The following is a 21,506-nucleotide window of genomic DNA, read 5'->3' on the forward strand; positions in this document are numbered from 1 at the left end:
TAGAGGTTATAGAGTATTCATAATAGGGAAGTGAAATAAAAAAAAACTTTATTTGAAAACATTTTATTAAAAATGGAATTTCATAGTGTCTATACAATAATTCTGGAACATATCGCCGATATAATACTTATTGAACGGAACATACCGAGGTATTAGTTTTTATACTATTAGTTGTAGCACGTCTTTTTAATCCTTCGAGGTAAACATCTCTGTTGAACAAACCAGCTGCTAATGGAATTCTAATAAGAGATTTTTAAAAAAATATAATAATTATTCCAATCTGTAAATATTCGTTTATCATTTGAAACGAATTCCAATTACTTACGTGTCTAAACCAGGTCTTAGATGTGCCTTAAAGACTCCCCACACTGGTTTATGATCCGAAGTCGTTATAGATGGAACTGAATCGTATATTAAACAATGTAACGGGGGATTTTCAAGCGCCCCGCTAAACCTTCTGTTATTCTTCTGTTTATACAATATTCGATCCGTATAAGCTGGCGTTCGATTTTTAGACGACGAATCGAAATTTTGTGTACCTGGATCGTACTTGAAGGAAAATGTATAAATAATCAGATTTCGAACATCTATAATTTTTTTTTTCAAAATTGATAGGGGAATAACGTTATGTTTTTTTTTTCATTATACTACATTTAAAGTCATTTGAACATCTTAATAACGATTCTTTTTCCTGTAAATTGACCTTGACCTATATGATAACGCAATTATGGGACATCCTGTAGAACTACAGGCCCCAAATTGCAATAGAAACGGCAAACAAATGAAAAAATAACAAATTCATTTGTAAAAACGGTAAAATTCCAAATAAATTTTACAAATTTGATAATTGAATGAAAATCGATGTTTAATATACAGGATGTCGTGTTTAATCGATCGGACTTACCTTGTAAGTTGGTGGAAATGTGATTTTAGCCTCGTTGAAACCGCGAAAAGCCGCTCCGTCCGCTAAAACCGAGCACAGTTGATCGTGGTGCATACAACCGTGCGGTAGATGAGCCGGTAATGGAAAACTTGTCTTAGATAACCATTCCAAGACTTTAGCTCTCGGCGTAGCCAATCTGAAATTCAAATCGCCGAACCAAAAAACGTAATCGAAATTTTGGGTTATATCTGAAATAGAAATAACGTTAACGAAACATTTTCACCACTAGTAAATTGTCTTTATAACGGTTTTATATTAAAAAAAAATTGTAATAGAAAAAATTATATTTATATTTGGGAATTTAACATTAAATAAATTATTAAAAATATTACATACAAGTTAATGTTTTTTTTCTAATCCTCGTATTTCTTCTTCCAATACCTGGAATTAAAAAAATCGACACCATTTTCAACGAATTAAACAAAAATAAAACGTTAAAAAACTCAAACTTTAAGCAGTGAAAATTCACATTAAACTTTGTGCTAAAACACGTATAATACTAAAAAAAAACATTTACAACTCACAACAAATATTATTAGAAAGAATTATCCCAAAAATTTTACCTTCTATCAAAAGTAGGAAATTTCCAATAACAATTTTCGTAACATAACCTCTGACGAATTTATAAACTGTTGGTGAAGGTAGACGCGTTGTTGCCAGACTATTTTAATAATATATCTTGAACTAAATGACGTGTTTTATATTCTATGCAATTAATATAGTTATTTCATTTTAATATAAATAAAAATTATTAGTAAAAATATTAAAATGTTTGATAATTACACAATTTTACTTAAAAATGTTTCAGTACCGACAAGAACTTACGAATTATCTCTATATAAAGGAAATATTTTAATCTTGGCGACACTGGTTAGACTAGACTAGAAATCACTAAAAAAGTTACTAGATTGAGAGCGATAATATGAAATTAATTTAAACACACGGTATAGCAACTGCATATTATTGAAAACGAAAAAAAAATATAACAAATCGTAAAATTAAATCAATAAAGAATTTCAAGGTCGGCGACCACGTTTGTAAAAAGATTAATAACACTGGTGTCACGTGAAGTTTTGTATTTATTATTGAAATAAATATTTTAAACGATGATAAGCTCTAAGTCATTTCTGATCAAAGGTGATACCACAATTATTATCTGAGTCCATTTTCGAATTAGTCTCGACAACAACTGTTTTTATATTTAAACGACAACGGAAAACAAAACAAAATGGAAATTATTTGTTCACCAGGGGCGTACTTAGTTTTTTAACCATTTCCATAAAATGAAAAAAAATTTTGCGTACTTAAAATTTGGGATCGATCAATTGACGTAATTTTATATTCGGGAGATGGGGGTGATAACACCTTCATTCATTACGTTAAAACACACCAAAGTTACTTAAAAGTGAGGGAGTGTGCAAGAAAGTGCAAAGAAAAACAAAATTTGGAGATAAAGCTTTTTTATATATACTTACTATTGTAAAAAAGTATGTTCAGTTAACACAATGAAACAGGTCAAAATATATTAATGATTCTTACTTATTACACTTACCTGAATTAAACATTGATAAAAAATTATAAAAATATTTCAAATTATATACAATATGCACTATTTGAAAAAAATATTTTGACAAATATAATGAGGAAATTTCTCATTGCAAATCGTAGTCAAATTTTAGTGGAAATCCTCTATATTATAGGAAATATTCCGGATCCGGCAACACTGTCTACTTTCCGTAGTAAATCGACAGCTACATGCTGCGGAAGAATAACCTTCAACGAAGCTGTGTTGCCAGATATTCCCTTAACGTAATAATAGTAGGCAATAACAAACATTGTGCCAAAAGGGAATATGATGAAAATTAATACAAAATTTAGAAAAAAAACACGATTCGTCTTATAATTAATGAGATTCCCGAATGTTAAAAAATTATTATGCATCAAAATTCTTCAAAATCGCACACTTTCAAACCAAAACTGAGTTTGAATTTTTTTATATTATAGAAAATTATTTAAATCTGACAATATTGGCGTTTGTTAAAAAATTATTTTTTATAAAAATTAAAGTCGAACTATAACTTTCAAACCAAAGTGAAGTGTAAATTTCCTGATATAACAGAAAATTTTTTGCACCCGTCAACACTGTCTAGTCCGCAAACCTCTTCTATCTAATACGATCGACAGCTACATGTTAGAGAAAGAGATCTATAACGGAGCTGTGTTGCCAGATATTCTTTTATCGCAATAACAAGCGGCAAAATTGATGTTGCAACATCAATGTTGCCGACTGTTGAAATATGATCGGAATTTGATAAAACGAAAACGGAATTGAAAAAAAAAAAACGATTAGTCTTATATTTGATGATATTGGCATTTGCTAAAAAATTATTAAGTATCAAAATTTTTTCATATTGTACACTTTCAAACTAAAATTTAGTGTGAATTTTCCCATATTACAGAGAATTATTCATATCTAACAACATTGGCGTTTTTTAGAAAAAAAATTTGTATCAAAATTGTTGAAAATTGTACTAAAACTTTCAATCTAAAGTTCATTATAAATTTCCTTATAATATTAAAAAATCTTTGTATCTGACAACACTGTCTAGACTGCAAAGCAATTATGAGACCAATAAGAGAGCTGTGTTGACAGACTCTATTTAAAAACCTTTCTTCAACTCTATTACATTAAATTTCACAATAGTCCGCATCATAACAAAATAATATATCAAAATTATACGATTCTTCCTAATAAATAATTTTGTAGTCAATTTGGAATTTTAACAATAAAAATTTTTGTTCCAACTAATCTAGTTTACAGGATTTCTTTGTGTCTGGCAACACTATCTATCCATAATAGGTCTTGTATACAGAAGGATGGACAGCCACAATTCACAAAGATAATTCAACTTTCAATGTTGCCAAATTTTATGACTTTTCTTTATAACAACTGAAAACAGTAGAGTGATGAAAAAATATTTTTTAAACAATTAATTTTAGAAAAAATGAATTTTTAGTGAAATTATTTTATAAATATGAAAAATATTTCAAATTCTGATAATTTTTCTAATTCCGGCAACGTTGTATCGAAAGTTTCTAATGTGAATATCGTGTTTTTACTAGTGGCGTACTATATATTCAAAATTTCGATAAAAAAAATTAAATAACTCGACTAACCTTGATTTTTATTTTTGCATGGAAGAACTTTGGGTAAATCCATACAATGCACGATTTTTTTAACATCTGACAATCTCTCCTTGACTTTCTCTTCGTGCGCGGTAAGATGAGCGGTAACAAATAAAAAAGAAGTACCAAATAACATAAACGAAGTGGCAACGGCGCCTTTGGTTTTAAATGCAGTACCCGGTCGCACAGACAAACTAGATTCCTCCGGTATGGAAACATACCAAATTAAATCCCTTCTTATAAACGTAGCCAGATGCAGAGTCCCTTCAAATACAAAAAGTAAATACAATTATACAACCAAATAACCCTCAATTACCCAAAGAGATCGAATGGTAAAGTAAATGGGAGGGTCCAATGGTTTCCTGTAAACTAGCTTCCCATTCGAATCGTTCAGATGTTGATTCTTGGGTACCGAACGACAAAATATCGGGGACGTGTTCCATACTTATAGGTAAAACGAAATCGTTCAATTCCCTATAAAAACGAATTGTTAAATTTACGAACATCCTTTGTTTTGTTTAATACGCACTTCGGGGGTGAATGACCATTCATATTCCAAGTACCCACAAAAATGGTTATTTCTCTATTGGGACACACTCTCTCTAATTCATTAGGTCCTAATAACGAATTAACCCCTATTTTACCCTGTAAAAAATTACGTTGCCTTGCTTTACTGATTGGAATAAGATGTAGGGAATTCAGTCCTGGAAAACAAACTCAAAATCAAATATCGAGTGGTGGAAATTACGAAAAAAAATGTTCCTATTATCACATTAATCGCAAACGTACTTACCTTTGGTCTCTAATAAATTTTCATGAGAAATTGATTTGTCTTTAACCGATTCGTCTTGTACTGAATCACTACATATGTTACTGTCTGATAAACTGTTGTTTCTGTGTAAATTCTATAAAAAAATTCGAGTTACAACTATAGGAATTATCGTATTCATACTTACGCTTATTGATTTTTTATTCTGGACGTCGAAACTTAAAGGTCGTCGCGAAATTGCTAAATCATTGGTAACTTCTGATATAATAACATCCATTCCGTATTCTTTCGCGCTTTGACTTCTCGTAACTGATACTCCAACTTTATTCGAGGGCTTGCGTGGAAGAACGAAACTAGTGAATCCTGACTTCATGCCCTTTTTCAGTTTCGGATTCATGGTCATAAATTTATTATCGATTTTCTAATAATAGCATAGTATATATTTCTTAGAATTGCACATTTATTTATTATTAAATATTTTATAGGAAGACAATCTTTATAATAAAAATCGATACATGAAGAAATCATATGATTTGTTTGTAGTGTTAAAAAATGTTTGTATTATTTTTGAAATTTTGTACTAATAACATCTTCAGTTTGACGTTTGACGTAATTACACGTGCAAGTGAATTTCCTCGAAATAGAAATATAACTATTTTGATACAAATACTAGTTTCAGTTCTATGGTATAACAAGCAACCAGCATTACATGATGTAATATTGGTTGCCTGTTATTTAAATGTACTTATTCCTTATAGAAAATTTATTATTTAACCTTCAATTTACCTCCATGCTTATTTATATTTTTAAATACAATTTATTTCGCCTGTTATATTATTTACATCATAATCGAAATATAAAAAAAGTTTATTATATTATTTTTCCCTTGATAATTGACACAAGTGCTGCCATCAATTGGAAAAAAAATTTATGTCAAACTAGTTTTGATTCTATGGTATAACAAGCAACCAGCATTATGTGATGTAATATTGGTTGCCTGCTATTTAAATAGACTTATTCTTAGTGGAAAATTTATTATTTAACATTTAATTAATCTCTACGTGGATTTAGATTTTTAAATACAATTTATTTCACCTTTTATATCATTTTTATCTCAATTAAGATGTAAAAAAATTTTTATTATATTATTTTTCTCTCGATAATTGGAATAAGTGCTGCCATCAATTGGACACGTATGCTATCTCCTTGTGGATGCCTTGTTTACACAAAGACAAAAAGAATAAACATGTCGGAGTCGTAGTGAGTGCACGTATGGGTATCGAAAGTGGAAATATTCTAATTATTCCGTCACCCGTGTGTGAAGAATCGTCGGAAAGTGATGGAGAAACCGAACCGGCTAAATCTTTTATTAGACGATTATCAACTAATCGCGATATATGCAGTTCGGTATGTGTATTTTTTATAAACGTGTGCTACACAATGGCATGTGCGTTAATTAATTTTTTATAGCACGAATAAATTTTGCTTATTTTGTATGCGTTTGTATTGTAAATAAATAATATTGATGTGAAATAAACGAATGTGATATACAGCCATTAATGCTTTCTTTTCTTTTTTTGTTCAACCTCATTTTCCTCCTATACATTGTTACTTGCACGTTTGTTTTTTCCATATAATTTTGTATATTATCATAAAATAGAAGTAACAGGTGTGCGCGACTTGAAACATGTGCGAGGGGTCAATAGATTAAATAGAAATAGTAGTAGAGGGGGAAACGACGTCGCCGGATGAAATCGATATACTTCACAACAATGTTGCCAATGTCAATTCGTCAATTAAACAACTTTTTTAGATACCACATACTAAAATATATTATTTCGAAGTATCAATAAACAATTTACTCGATAGAATGTTTTATATATATATATATATATATATATATATATATATATATATATATATATATATTCAATTCAAAATAAAAATATAATGTCATCAGAGTCAAATCATAAAATAGCAAAAATCGTAAATAAATAATTGGCTTGTATAAAATTTCATTTGACATCGAGATGGGATGATAATATAATATTTTTCAATCTAGAATCGTACAGGAAATGTGAATAAAAAGGAAATTTTTTCTTACGATCTGCAATGTTACAATAAATCTGGCAACTTCTAATTTGTGATCTCACAGGTCAGCCAGCATTCCATAAACATATAATGACGTTACTGTCACGCGAGACTGATCGATTATTGTTGTCAAATAGCTTGTTTTAATTAATTTCATGAACGCTTTTCAACATCCTTGATAAATGAAGAGTGTTTTGAATTGACATCGAGTACCGTATCGAGTATATTAGGGTAATAATAGAATTGATGTAGATTTATGATCATTATACGAAGTATACAGAGAGAATCGAATATTGCTATTATTAAATTATAAATACGCACTGATGATACATTCTCGAAATTAAATTGAACGAAATTGGATTTATTTAATTAATTATCGAAAGATATTGCAGCACTTCAATCGAGTTAAATTGTGTCTTCGTCAGACGGAACGAATTTCAGCAAAGGTTGTAATTAGAATTGACTGGGGGTGACTACGCCGTTGTAATAATTCGGTTTAAGCGAACGATGTCTTTATTACATTAATCGGAATGGATAAGGAGCTCATCAATGTCAGATTATTTATTATTTTCAACATTTAATCAACAAAAATATTATTATACTATATACATATTGACAATTACAAATATTAAAATGACAATAGATTTTTTGTGTCCAAATTACTGTATTTTATAATTATAAAAACTTTTTTAAAAGAATTCTCATCTAAAATATTTATTTCTGTCCAACTTGGCAACATTGTTGAAGTAGACATTTCATCGATATCGTTATTGATTCATGATTCATAAAACAATTTAGTTCTGTGGTTCTATCTCGATTCAGATATAAATACATGGAACTAATGTTTTGTTTGACATTAATATATAGAGATGGGATTTTCGTTTACACATCTTCAAGTTATTTTTCATACTAGATTTTGACTTATATCGTCATTTTAACTATCAAATTTTATAGTGTAGATTAGATTGTTTTTGTGTGTTATAGACAATAGTTTGTTAATTGTTTTTTTGGTTTCATTATAGGTTTCAATTAAAGAAGGTTATTTACTTAAGCATACGTGTTCATTACAAAGGTGGAGAAGAAGGTATTTCAAACTAAAGGGAAGAAAATTGTATTATGCCAAAAATACAAAGGTAAGACAATTAAAAAAAGTTAGGTTATAATCGTAATTTGCAAGCTGTATGTAATCGGGGAGACGTGGAAGACTATAATTCACGACAACGGAAATGTCAAGAAGCTGTATGCATCATTATCTTTGTAATGGTTACTACTTCATCAACCATATCGTTACAGGGGATGAAATTGAAATCCTCGCAAAAAATCGCTCCTTGTAAACTGTGGTTGAACGAAACGTTTCTTTATAATCTAGTCTTAAATATTAAATAATAACTGTAACTATCGTTAAGAACATTATCCTCCACCTCTAGATTCTTTATGAATAGTTATTGTTACAGTGTAGTCTGCTGTCAAGTGCGCAGCCGGATCACTATATAGATCTATGACTTGTACTATAAATAAGCGTTCATACTTTCTACATGTAAAAATAGGAAATGCTTAACGAGGATTCGTTTAAACTATTTTTATATAGTTTTCTAACAATTTTTTTTGTTCTTTGACCAATTTAAAAAGAAAAAATTCTCAAATTGAACCATATACTACGAAAACTATCAGCAAAATTTTTACTGTTTTTGTATTTGTATTGGACTATTTGAAACCACCAGACAGTCAAGATACATTTAAATGATAAGTCGAAGTACGTACGTATTTTAATAAAATAGAAAGGAAATCTCATTTTATCAGAATGTGAAAGGGGAGTAAATAAATGTTTTTACTTATTTCGATACAAAAGGTTTAAAAGTTTATGTGAATAGAAAAAAAACGCATTTTACTATAAAAACCACTAAACTAGAAACTATAAATTATTGGATTTGATCATAAATCTAATTGAATTTTAGAACGTACACTAGAACTGGCGTGGTACTTTGTTTTATATATTACACTGTTCTTACATTCCTTTTGTATTGGCGAAATACTATCAAGGTTAAGCCAAGATATAGAGATGCGTTATATCGATTACTTACCGAACGGTATTGATGTTATTTGGTAACATGTAAATACAAATAATTATTTACATTTGGTGATTTTAATAATAACAATCAATTTATTATAAAAATTATAATCGTACTATTACATAACCGTTCTAAAATATTATCTCCGTTATTTGACCGTGTAATGTCTTGTTATTTAATAGACAGTCATTAATTATATTTATCGATTTTGGAAAAATAACGGTTGAGGTGAGAGAAATGGCGTTTGTTAACGTCTTACTATAAGACGGAGTTGGCCTAGTTTCACTTTCATAACCGGTATTCGCTTTCTCATTATCGCCGTTTCGAAGAAGGTCGTTCGCATAAAGGGAACGCGATAAAAATCGAATAACGTCGTTCTACAAATTGAAATAACCTCAAAAAAAATAGACAATACTAAAAAATATTATGTATAAAGGTTGAGGGCTCGATCGGGGATCGTCAATATGTACAAGGCAACGTAAATTACGCTAAAAAAATTTTATACGAGGGGTGTTACTAAAGTTTCGAGATAGACAAATAAAAACAAATATTTATAATTTGATATGGATTTAATTATTTTTCATAATTTGAATCAATATTTTAATCAATTTTTTGATCAATATGAATGTTTCGAGTATGTTTGAAGGACTTAAATAGCATTTGTACGGGAGTTATAGGGAAAGTATGAGGTTTTATGGGATAAATATTAAGGTTTAGTTAATCGGAAGCTGGTTTCGTTAGAAAAAATCTTATTGCGAAAGAACCACATAAAACCAGGGTTGCCAACTGCGGGTGTAAAAAAACCGGGACACTAAATCAATAAATAAGATTTTATAAACTGGACGAAATCATCTTTAAATTCGAAGTTATGAGAAGTTGGGTTGTTATCAAATCCACGCTGCAATTTTTTTGATACAGTAGGTCCAAATTATATACTTTGTTACTAGATTTAATATACACGGTGATTTCGAGCGATAAAATGTTCGATTTTGGTCCAGCAGTTGTTTTTTGGGGTAATCGTCTCTCAAAGAGAGAATTTAATATACGAGGGAAGGAAAAAAATTAAAAAACTTGTTCGACAAGCTCTTGCTTCGGTTTCCTCCACGAATACGGGATTTTACCGAGAAATTTGAAATATGTGGCAGCGTGCATTGAGTATTTACGAAATTTGCACAGTTTGAATCCAAATGGGAAGTTGAAAATACGATTATTAAGAGTGTCTTTTTGTATAATTTTTTTATAAACAAAATGAATGTCGGAAACCTATTTTATTTAGTTAGATTATTAGAATTTATATAACACGCTGTATATAGCTATTAGTTCCTCGCAATCTATGTTGGTAAATAGATTTTTTCAATAGTCTGACCTACAATCCTGTAAATACCTCTCCCAAAATCCAGAACGTTCTCATACAAGGTAATCGATGTGATTTTGCGCTTACACGTTTATACACCACCACCCCTCGTGTTTTATGAATACAAATAAGTCTACGGTATAGAAAATTAAAAACGCCGCGCGTATCATCACAAAATATTCGAATTTTGAGTTTAAAAAATCGTATAGATTAGATACGATACGTCTAGCTTTCTAAAACGATTAATATTTTACGTATTACACAAAATAATCGAATATACACCATAGATCACCCCTATAATTCATTAGTATACGAATCTGGTTTGTACCAGTAAAAGTACTACCTATGAGAGGTATTATATAAACATTACCAGAAGCCTTAAGAGGATCGAACCCGTCGAGTTAGTGAAAAAGCAGATTTTTGTTAATTTTCTAAGCTAAATGTTCTGAAAAAATTCGGAAATTGGAATCGACGATGAGGGGGTGCAAAAGGGGACGCGTGTGTGTCGTACGACGTTATGACGTCATCGACGAGTTGTAAATCGGTTTGCGCAAATATTCCACTCCCGGAATCGTCAATTTTAAGGGATGGGGTTGTTTCTAATAGTTAAAAAGGTGTTTAAAGGCGCGGGATTTTATATTCCGCGTGATATTTTGAAAATTATCAAAAAATAAACGTTCAAATCACGTTCTTTGTAAGTACGGATTGATGTCAAATGGAAAATATTGTAGCAACCCTTTTAGAGGTGTGAATAACTATTTTCGACGAATAAATTATTGGTAAATCCACAGTATAAGCCCTATTCATATCCCTTTGATTTATAATTAAGTTGTTTTTATTTTAATATCCAATTCAACCAACACCCTCTTTCAACCCTTTTTTTTGAGTCTAAATTCCCGTATCGGGTTGCGTCTCTCGACGCGACGCGTTCCAGATAATAGGGAAGAACAACGGCAACAGCGTCGATGGGATACCGGTGTACGTCGCGACGCTCGGTCTCCTATAGTTTCGTCGAAGCCTTCTCGCAATAAGGTCATAACTGGATTTTCGAATTTGTCGCGTTTTACATGTGATTTTTTGATTTTTTTTGGAAATAATCCCTCAGGTAGGAATTGGTATTTTGTATTTTTTTGCACTCAATTATCGAACTAAATAACTTCGTAAGTCTATAATGTCATATAAAAACGAAACGAAATGATTAATTAACATTTTTTTTTTCGTATTCAAGGCTTCGAAATGTCAAATGTCATTTTCAAATAACCTAGAAAAAGATTATTACGCACCGGGTGGATTTTTCATAAATTTCCTCTCTATGTAACTCATATTAAGTATTTTCATTCTCTATTAAAGATATTTTAAACATTAAACCCAAATGTTGTACTATTAATAGATTTTTTTAAATATATTTCGAAATTTTTTTTTATTAATTTTTAGTTATTTCGCCGAGAATTTGTTTTTATATAAACAGTAAGTCATAGTGTCTTTGTGTTACGAGGGAGATCCCAAAAGTACCTTACCCCATAGAAAACCACAAAATTTTAGGAAAAAATATTTAACTAATAAAAATTGTCAAGTTCCTCAAGATAGCCGTCATTTCCTCTTCATTATTGGAAAATCTTTGACCAACGAGATATTTTTTTAAATCTGGGAATAGAAAATAATCCGATGTGGCTAAATATAGCGAATAGGGTGTTCTTTTGTATCAGGTGTAAAGTGATGGACCCATATTTCATGGTTTTGGTCCGTTTACATTATTATTAATCTCATCATAACCAAAAAAAGGCAAATGAGACGGTACTGATCATTTTAGAAATTTTTTCCGCGTGTTTCCTGCAGATTTTGAGACCCTAATAAATTTGATGCAAAAAAAGAAAAGCAACGTACAAACTGATCAGTTTTCCGGTTTTGTGCCGCATCATCATGACGTACAAATCGTTTAAAAAACATTTTTTTGCATTAGTTTTATATAAAATGAAGTAAACCAGTAAACCCATGGAAATCAAAATAATTTTAGGTTTGTTATTTGAAATATCGGTGGCTGAAAATTGCGCGACCGCCAAAATTTTAAATAAAAATTAATTATTCTGGGTTAGGTTCCTGTGTTTTAAAAACATTTAGAAAATGGATTTGAAGACGAGTACCGTTTGAATCACCCTCAAAATCTCCTGACCTATGAGGTTATTTGGAATTAAAAGTTCACATGGTTCCAAGACGAGGTTAATCATGGTGTCCACGTTCACGATCTAAAAACCATCACCAAAGGTTAGAAAGATTGGAATATGCCCAACAGTTCCACTAGAAATGATTTTAAATCTTTAGAGGAATCGCTAGAGATAAACCGAAGCCTTTCTTGGAGAGGAACATGTCGCAATCAGAAGATAATCATTTGGTCGAATAGTCCATCAGCTGTTAGAGCTTTTAGATGGAACATTACATGGAAGATTTAACCACCAGATGATGTGGGAGAAAGATCACTCGTGCCCTAACTCGTTGAATTAAATACATGACATAAAATTTTAACTTTTGTTACAAAGTACTAACTCGTGATAGTGATTGTCATGAAGATTAGACAACTCGGGATTTTAATTATGAAACGAATTTTGCCAAATTTTTGTAATTTCTGTTTTTTAAATTTATTATGTTAATTTGACAATGAGTGGTGGCAATTATGGGGGTGGAATGTCAATAAATAGCACATAAGCAAAGGATTTAGTAATTCTAGGTTATAATTTTTGGGGTTTCCAGCTTTACAAAGTAGATTAGGTACTAAATTATCTGTTAATTGAACCACCACGAGTTGTATTATGTATTTGTTCTACCTTTTCGTTTACCTGAAATATCCCCATCGCGGGTTGGCGCAACCTTATCTCGAAACATTAAAAATCGTCAAAAATATGAAATTGAGGCAATAAAAGAAAGAAATAATCTAAGGGTTGTTGTTTCGAGTTTGATAACTTCTTGAATTTAATTTCTAGGCTGTGATTTTCGATGAAATCGAATTGGCCGATCTCTCTTTAGCTGAATGTTCGACGAAAAACGCGAATCACAGTTTCCAGGTATGTATGACGATCCCGCTACCCTCGCAATTATCTTAAATGTCAGCTTTCCAAAGAATTTCCGAGAAATTTGATCTTTCGTCAACGAATTTACATTATCAAGAGAAAAAAATGTATAAATTGAGTAGATTAGTGGAAATTACGATTGACGTATTATTGAATTATGTTAGTTTTGATTTATAGGTTATAACCCCTTTCCGATCCTTAATACTTTGTTGTGAATCGAGACGTGAAATGGAGGATTGGCTTGGAGCTCTGTCTTCGGCCTCCCAGCGTCGATATAATGACATGGAACCTGATCTTCTGTCAGGACGACACCATTGGTAAGCAACCGTCTGAATTCTACAAATCGCACTTATTTTTTTTATTAGTTTCCTTCACAATTACGAAAAGTACCCGGTCCGACAGAGAAAACACAAAAATTTTGATTTTCCTAATAAAAATCGTCAAATTTCTCGAAATATCCATTAAATTTTGTCTTAAACTCTTCGTTGTTGATAAATCTTTAACCATCCAGGCGGAAAATAATCCGAGGGGCCTAAATCTGGCGAATGAGATGTATGAGGTAGCGATTCAAACTTTAAAAACTGAGCTAGTGCGTTGTTTTGATGGAACAACTTTTTTTTCAGACAAATGCGGTTGTTTTTGCTTGACTTTTACGCTCAAACGTTGATCAATAATCGTCGTTTTTTCTTGTTCAAAATCTCAAAAAACCGACGTTTGCAAATGAAACTGTTTCGTCTTCCTTAGAATGTTTCATTCATGGTTACGAAACTGCTTTTTTATGTGAAACACTCGATGGAAACATGTTCAAAACGCTGTTTGGGTTCCATTATGATCAAATTCGGCACTCATCTTGCACATAGCTTCTTCGTGTATAAATTTTCAGTTAATATGCGATGTAGCGCACTTTTAAATGTCCACTATATCTTCAAACTCACGCATTTTCAGTCGACGATCATCCAGACCGTTTTGAGATTACTGATATAGTAAAACTAGCAATTAAAATGTTAATTGATCACCCGGTACATAATTCGCTAGAAATTGAATATAATCGCGTGTCACATGTCACTTGTCACGTTCGTTAAATAATAAACCGTAGAATTGTGGTTATGGTAACGTTCTAAAAGTGTCGCTTCAGAATTAACCTGTCAAAGTCACTGTAGAAAAGTTGATTGATAACCCGGTACATAATTCGCTGGAAACAGTACATAATCGCGTGTCATTTGACACTTATCATGCTAGTTACGTAATAAACCGTAGAATTGTGGTTATGGTAACGTTCGAAAAGTGTCGCTTCAGAATTAACCTGTCAAAGTCACTGTAGAAACGTTAATTGATCACCCGGTACATACTCGCTAGAAACTGAATATAATCGCGTGTCACATGTCACTTGTCACGTTCGTTACGTAATAAACCGTAGAATTGTGGTTATGGTAATGTTCTAAAAGTGTCGCTTCAGAATTAACCTGTCAAAGTCACTGTAGAAACGTTAATTGATCACCCGGTACATAATTTGCTAGAAACTGAATATAATCGCGTAGAATTGTGGTTATGGTAACGTTCGAAAGGTGCCGCTTCAGAATTAACCTGTCAAAGTCACTGTAAAGATCAATTTTTTTATAAAGTTTCAATTAGAACGAGTTTTTTTTACAAAAAGCAATCCAATATGAATAGTTCGAATATGTTATCGGCTAATAAAGTGAAAATGCACGGAATGACATCGACAAAATGGACGACGAAAGACAAAATAACCCAATACAAAGGTTTAATAAATTTGTACACCAGAGATAAGATAATCATCGAATTAGATAACGCGATAGCGAAAAAAAGACAAATCAAAGAATTAAAAAGTCTACAAGAACAAATAGAGCTCAATAGGAAGAAATTGGACAACGCTGTTAGAGGCGACAAACAAAAATTGAGAAACACCCTATCGGATCACAGGGAATTGCAACTAACTTTCCAAAATTCGGCCCCGCAACGCGTCATCGATATGGTACACCAAGTGAATTTCACGAAAAGAAAAAAAAGAGACATGTTGAGATACAGGATGAAGCGAAAATCCGAGGAATTGATCGATTTAAAATTGGAATGTTCGGTGTACGAAGACACGTTAAAATACGAGGGGTTGCAACCGATGTTAGCTTGCGAAAAAAAAGCGCATCTCATAACAGGGAAAGTACAAGACGCTATTTTGAAAAAGGAAGCCGCTATATATATCAGAAATTCGTATAGAGAAATGATAGCTATAATGAAAAAAGACGCTATTTATTTCGACGCCATTTTAGCTTGTTTACGAAACGATGGATTCATCCAAGGAAAATGCATGATAAACGCAACCAAATTAGGGCAATTAGGTACCGAATATTTGGATGATAGACGACAAGAATTTCAGTTTTTAGAAAGGATAGTTAAAGCTGATATGGTTAGTAGAAAAAAAGATATAATGTTAGTACAAAAAAACGTACAAAATTTCAGTGAAAATTTAAAAAATCTCATACGAAGAGATAGCGATTTAAATCTGGTAAAAATTGAAATAGAAGATACAGCGAGTTATACGTTTTTTCAACAAGAAATCAACGCTGTAGAAGACACTTTAAATATATTAAAAAAAGCGTTTTTTACACCTTCGGTAGATCAATTATATCCTTTCCTGAGAGATCAATTACGTCAAAAAGAAAGACTTTCTACTTTAGTAAACAAATACGAAGAAAATAGAAATAATTTATTTAATAAAAAAAAACACGCCGAACAAAATCTATCGGATTTGATTAATACGATGGTGGAAACTACGAAAAGTTACACTGAAAATAAAGCTACGTATAAATCGAATATACGCGAACAAAAATTAAAAGAAAACGAATATCAAATTTTAATCGATACTAGATACAAAATATTAGCTAAAGTTAGAATTTCGTTAAAACATTTTCAATATTTAACGACGCTTTTATCCACCGATTCCTATCAGGATGTCTGTCATAAACGAGATAGTTTTTTATTACCGATCGCTCCCGGTAAAGAAGAGATCGACAGCGTGAAAATTATACCGGAATTAACGAGTAAATTTTCCAAATTAGCCAACAATTCCAAGGAGATACTTAGCGGTCAATCGTTGGAACAAGGATATAGATTATTCGAAGCTATGATGCGGGATAGGAGTAAACCGATTGAAATTGATCGAGCTGCTAGCGAGGAATCGCTTATAGAGACGATTTTTACGGACGCTAGAGTTCCCACGCACGACGATATCAAATTGCAAAGCGAGGAAATCGTCGCTTTCAATTTGGCCGAAATGGAATTGAAACCGCCGCCGCCGTTGAAAAAAAAATACAAATTTAAAAAGTAAATTTCGGTTTACTGCAATTTTATTTAAGTTTTTTTTATATATATACATATTGCGTAATATATCGTGTGTTTTTTCTCATATTTGAGGGTTAATTCTGCAATAACTGTAAAGATTCACCCCTTTACATACGATCACACGAACATTAGTTGTCTTTCAATGCAATAAGGCATTTATTCGATGTAGTTTTTTTCCATGACGTATTGAGTTGTGTGCTTTACGAGGGTTATTACGAAAATTTACTGTTTACAAAATTCAAAACCCTAATGGGGTTTCTAGACCACCACGGTATATCAGGAAATGAGGAAACAAACAAAACTCCATACCTTGGACAAGAATCTTACTATGTCTTCACGATATGGCTTCTCACGATTACCAGAAACGACTTCAAACTGGTGGGTCTTCTTAAAGGTCATTGCCTTTCAAATACTACCTTGAGACAATGAGCGATAACTGCAGATTCAGCAAACAAGCCATGGAAACTGCAGAATGTCCTAAAGTGTTTTGGAAGATCAATAACATCTAAATTCTTGTACAAAATAACTTCTATGTGGAAAAAGGGTTGTAAATCCAAAACGACTCCTCAAAACAATCAATTGAGGTACCTCCAAAGCAACCGATTCTTCTGAAACATAGACTGTACCCATCAATTCCATGTTTTGATTATTAAAAAACGTAGAACCCTCGTAGAAGCTTTAGTGATACATTCTGAGAATGTTCATCTATAAACATGTCCAAGCTGTCCATAAAGAGTTTCATATTTTCCCCATTTGCTCACGAATCACCGTTGTTTCCATATTTTCGTTAGTTGTTATACACCGGTCGTCAAAAACGCGGCGCGTCGTCAACAGAGCCCGTTTTTAAGAATTTCCGGTACATGTTCTACATTGTTGATCTGATTTGGTTATTGCGAATATATTTCCTAGGTACGCGACGTCGCACGCCCGACCGACATACTGTAACGTGTGTCGAGACGCACTCAGCGGTGTCACCAGCCACGGATTATCATGCGAAATATGCAAATGCAAAGCGCATAAACGTTGCGCAGCCAAAGCCATCAATAACTGCAAATGGACGACTCTAGCATCTGTAGGACACGATATTACAGAAGACGAAGACGGGGTAAGTCATAATTAAATTTACGATGCCGTTTCAAACACGATTTTTCTTGTTCAGAACATAATGATGCCCCATCAATGGATGGAAGGTAATCTGCCGGTTTCCGCCAAATGCGCAGTTTGCGAAAAAAATTGCGGGTCCGTACTTAGGTAAGTAACGTACTAATTATATTTTGACAGATGTCATAACCTCAAAAATCTATTTAACCTAACCTAACCTAAACAAAGAATTAATACTAAAAATAGATCGGGAATTGTATTATTTAGAAGAGGGAGATAGAGAGTGGTAAACCGATGTTCTTTCTCTTTTTATATTAAGTTTTTATACAACGTTTAATATTAATTTGTTTCGAGGCGCCGATTTTGACAATAATTTGACATAATATTGAGATGCAGTCAAAATTTATAAATAATTGTAGTTTTAAATCAGTAACAGAATGCGTTTGCGGAAGTGAACAGATTAAAAAAAATGATATTGAATCGACGAAATCGGAAATATCGAAATTTCCGTATATTTTTAATACGACGATTCTATTGACCCCTAAACACAGTTGGGAGAGGGTTCAAAGGAGACACTACCCTTTTAATAATAATAGCGTATTGTCCTTCCAAGATCCGCCCTCGTTCGTCCCGCGACAAACAACGAATCAAATCAGTACGAGAAACGAAAAAAGACATTTTTGTAATATCCGACGAGAATCTCTAAAAAACTTTTTATAATTTGTTAAAAAATCATGTGAAATTTCATCGAATTAAATTGATTTTAAATTTGGCGAGATCGAGCTTTTCATCAGCATTAAATACATCACAAACTACACCTTGACACCTAACCTCAAATATACGAATTTTTTTCTCTACACTGTGTATTTTGGTTATTTCCATTTCAGATTACAAGATTGGCGATGTTTGTGGTGTAGAACCACCGTACACACACAATGCAGGCCTAATATTAATCGAGGGTGTCCTCTAGGTCCTGCTCGTGTTAGTGTAGTACCTCCAACGTCGTTACATTCCATTCAAGATGAGGCTTGGGAAGCAGTCAGACCACAAGCTTCTTCTCCCCTTTTAGTTTTCGTAAATTCTAAATCAGGTAATAAAAAATATAGACCCCACCTCGTATATATTTTATTTTATTCGTCGTTGTCAAACTCTTCTAAATCATTTTATTTTGATATTGATTGACGAAATCATTTACAAGTAGCGGAAATAAAATAACACCATATCTACTAAATATACATTTGTTTATAGTTTTTTAACTTTTCAAAGTTTTTATAAAAAAAATTTTAGTTTAAAATACTTTATATTGAAGAACATTTTTAAAGTCCGGCAACACTGCGTCTAATAGCCGCGCCGATATGTCTCGATACTCTGTACTTCTCTCCGCTCCTCACTTGTAGTACCGTGTATATACAGATCCGGAATGAGCCAATACGTTTCTTTTTGTATAATTATTTGGTTGAAAAATATTTTTAAATGTCGTAGGTGATAATCAAGGCGTGAAATTCCTTCGAAAATTCAAGCAGCTGCTTAATCCCGCACAAGTTTTTGATCTCATTTCTACCGGTCCTCGTTTGGGCCTTAAATTGTTCAGACATTTCGATCCATTCCGTATTTTAGTATGTAGTGGGGATGGTTCTGTTGGTTGGGTGCTTTCCGAAATCGATAAATTAGATATGCACGTAAGTAATTTTTCAGTTTTGTATTTAGACAAATATCACTTTTCTACATTTTAAATTATCACCTCGTATAATTAATTTTTCGTAAAAACGGAAAATTATAATGAACGTACATTTACATGTTCCGGTAATAAATTTCTGTAGCGGTAAAAAAGAAATTAAAAAAATTTGTTTATTTCCTCACAAGATGATTTTAACTAACGCATGCCCAGGATTTCGTCTAACAGGGCCGGTCTTATCTATTTTGGAAATACTAAATTCGATTCTGCGTTTTATTAAAAAAATTTTTATATTATATACGTAAAGGGAAAATCTATATAGAAGTACGTAAATAGTAGATGATTTAATTTCCTTTTCACCCAGAAATATCAAATCAATATATAACTGATATAAATCAAATCGTTATTACGAAAGTGATTATACGAGGGATAATTAACTATTAAAACATTTTTTTACAGAAACAGTGCCAAGTAGCAGTATTACCTTTAGGTACGGGCAATGATTTAGCTAGAGTATTAGGTTGGGGAGCTTCCTGTGATGACGATACCCATTTACCACAACTTTTGGACAAATATGAAAAAGCTAGTACCAAAATGTTGGATAGGTAAGTGTAACGACATTAGTAAATGCACTGTATATAGTTTCTTATATCAACAATGGATAAAAAATAACAACTTTTTTTGAGGTTATGTATAAATTTGATTAAAAAATGACGTATCTCATATTATTCGTTTAATAATTATACGAAGGTTGTTCAACATTGAGATCTTAAATTAAATTAGAAAATTATTTATTTAGAACGTAAACAAATAATCGATTGCTATTATAGTTTAATTTTTTATTATATGATTTTTTGACTCTAAACATTAAAACCACCCTCGTATATTATTTCTATCATATCAAAAACTTTTCGTTATTTACACGTGTGCCATTAAATCGTTTCTATTCAAAACTACAGATTGAAATAGGGTTGAAAATATTTTAAAACTGATATATGGAAGTTCCATATTGAATTTCGAAATACGTGGGCAGTACAATACGTACAATTTTAAAAAGGTCATTAGAACGTCATCGTTGCCATGGTAACATATAAACGAAAAGCGTGTATTTCGATATTTCGTTTCAGGTGGAGTATTATGGCGTTCGAACGCACAATAGCCATGCCAAAGTTGTCGTTAACTCCTGGTATTCCAGAAGGACAATTACATAGCCAAATTAGCCAATACGAAGATTCTTTAGTAGGAAATCTGCAGAATATACTACAATCTGATGATACTTCAGTTATTTTGAACTCGTCTAAACGTCTATGCGAAACTGTTAAAGATTTCGCTTCGCAACTGATGGACAGTTCGATTATGCAAGGTGATTGATCGAAATCTGTTTTATTGATTGAAAGCTCTGTAAAATTCGATTTTTTTTTATTTTACGGGTGTTGTTGCAGGAGACGATCAGCTGGCCAAAAAGTGTGATATTTTACATCAAAAATTGGAATCGTTGTTGAAGACGTTGACTAGCGAGCAAGTAGACGCGACCACGGTGTCAACTCAATATTACGATGAATCGCAAGGACCTGGTAAATCGACTGAGGATACCGATAGCGAAATATCCTTCGATAAAGCCAAAACTGATAAAGTCGAAAAGGATCTCAATAATTTTAATTTCAGAAAACATCGAAGAACATCAAGGTAAATTGTATATTTTAATATACAGGGAATTATGAAAAAATAGCATTATTATTAAATGAAATTTTTAAATAAATTTCTTGTTCAAAATTACGGGGCGTTTAAAAAAATGTGTTTTAAATAAACGAAATAACATGGTAGGTAAATAAATTTTGAATAAATATACGGGGGTTAAAACAGGGTTTGTGATTAAAAAAATAGAATATTCAAATAGAG

The 21,506-nt window shown here is 31.9% G+C and overlaps 2 protein-coding genes across 3 annotated transcripts in view; one reads left to right on the plus strand and one right to left on the minus strand.

Moving 5' to 3' along the window:
* Nucleotides 1-16: 16 nt before the first annotated feature.
* On the minus strand, nucleotides 17-5,529 carry LOC130446906 (inositol polyphosphate 5-phosphatase E). Of its 2 annotated transcripts, XM_056783424.1 has the most exons (9): nucleotides 5,086-5,529; nucleotides 4,923-5,034; nucleotides 4,659-4,833; nucleotides 4,446-4,603; nucleotides 4,121-4,393; nucleotides 1,280-1,324; nucleotides 905-1,131; nucleotides 326-549; nucleotides 17-239 (listed from the first exon to the last, which is right to left on the minus strand). In XM_056783424.1, exons 1-9 carry the CDS (start codon nucleotides 5,299-5,301, stop codon nucleotides 128-130), a joined length of 1,542 nt encoding a protein of 513 aa, XP_056639402.1. In that variant the 5' UTR covers nucleotides 5,302-5,529; the 3' UTR covers nucleotides 17-127. The 2 variants fall into 2 exon arrangements, with proteins under 2 accessions (XP_056639402.1, XP_056639403.1); XM_056783425.1 differs by lacking the exon at nucleotides 1,280-1,324 and having other exon boundaries at nucleotides 5,086-5,521.
* Nucleotides 5,530-6,133: 604 nt separating this feature from the next.
* Nucleotides 6,134-21,506, plus strand: part of LOC130446907 (diacylglycerol kinase eta) — a 30,233-nt gene continuing 14,860 nt past the window's right edge. The window contains exons 1-11 of the mRNA XM_056783426.1: nucleotides 6,134-6,305; nucleotides 8,012-8,122; nucleotides 13,388-13,468; nucleotides 13,652-13,791; nucleotides 17,741-17,936; nucleotides 17,991-18,082; nucleotides 18,820-19,022; nucleotides 19,415-19,611; nucleotides 20,067-20,212; nucleotides 20,735-20,970; nucleotides 21,050-21,293. Coding sequence (XP_056639404.1) covers nucleotides 6,171-6,305; nucleotides 8,012-8,122; nucleotides 13,388-13,468; nucleotides 13,652-13,791; nucleotides 17,741-17,936; nucleotides 17,991-18,082; nucleotides 18,820-19,022; nucleotides 19,415-19,611; nucleotides 20,067-20,212; nucleotides 20,735-20,970; nucleotides 21,050-21,293 — 1,781 coding nt within the window. The 5' untranslated portion in view covers nucleotides 6,134-6,170. The remainder of the gene's footprint in view (nucleotides 6,306-8,011; nucleotides 8,123-13,387; nucleotides 13,469-13,651; nucleotides 13,792-17,740; nucleotides 17,937-17,990; nucleotides 18,083-18,819; nucleotides 19,023-19,414; nucleotides 19,612-20,066; nucleotides 20,213-20,734; nucleotides 20,971-21,049; nucleotides 21,294-21,506) is intronic.

This window comes from Diorhabda sublineata, chromosome 7, assembly GCF_026230105.1.
Source record: "Diorhabda sublineata isolate icDioSubl1.1 chromosome 7, icDioSubl1.1, whole genome shotgun sequence".
Classification (NCBI taxonomy): domain Eukaryota; kingdom Metazoa; phylum Arthropoda; class Insecta; order Coleoptera; family Chrysomelidae; genus Diorhabda; species Diorhabda sublineata.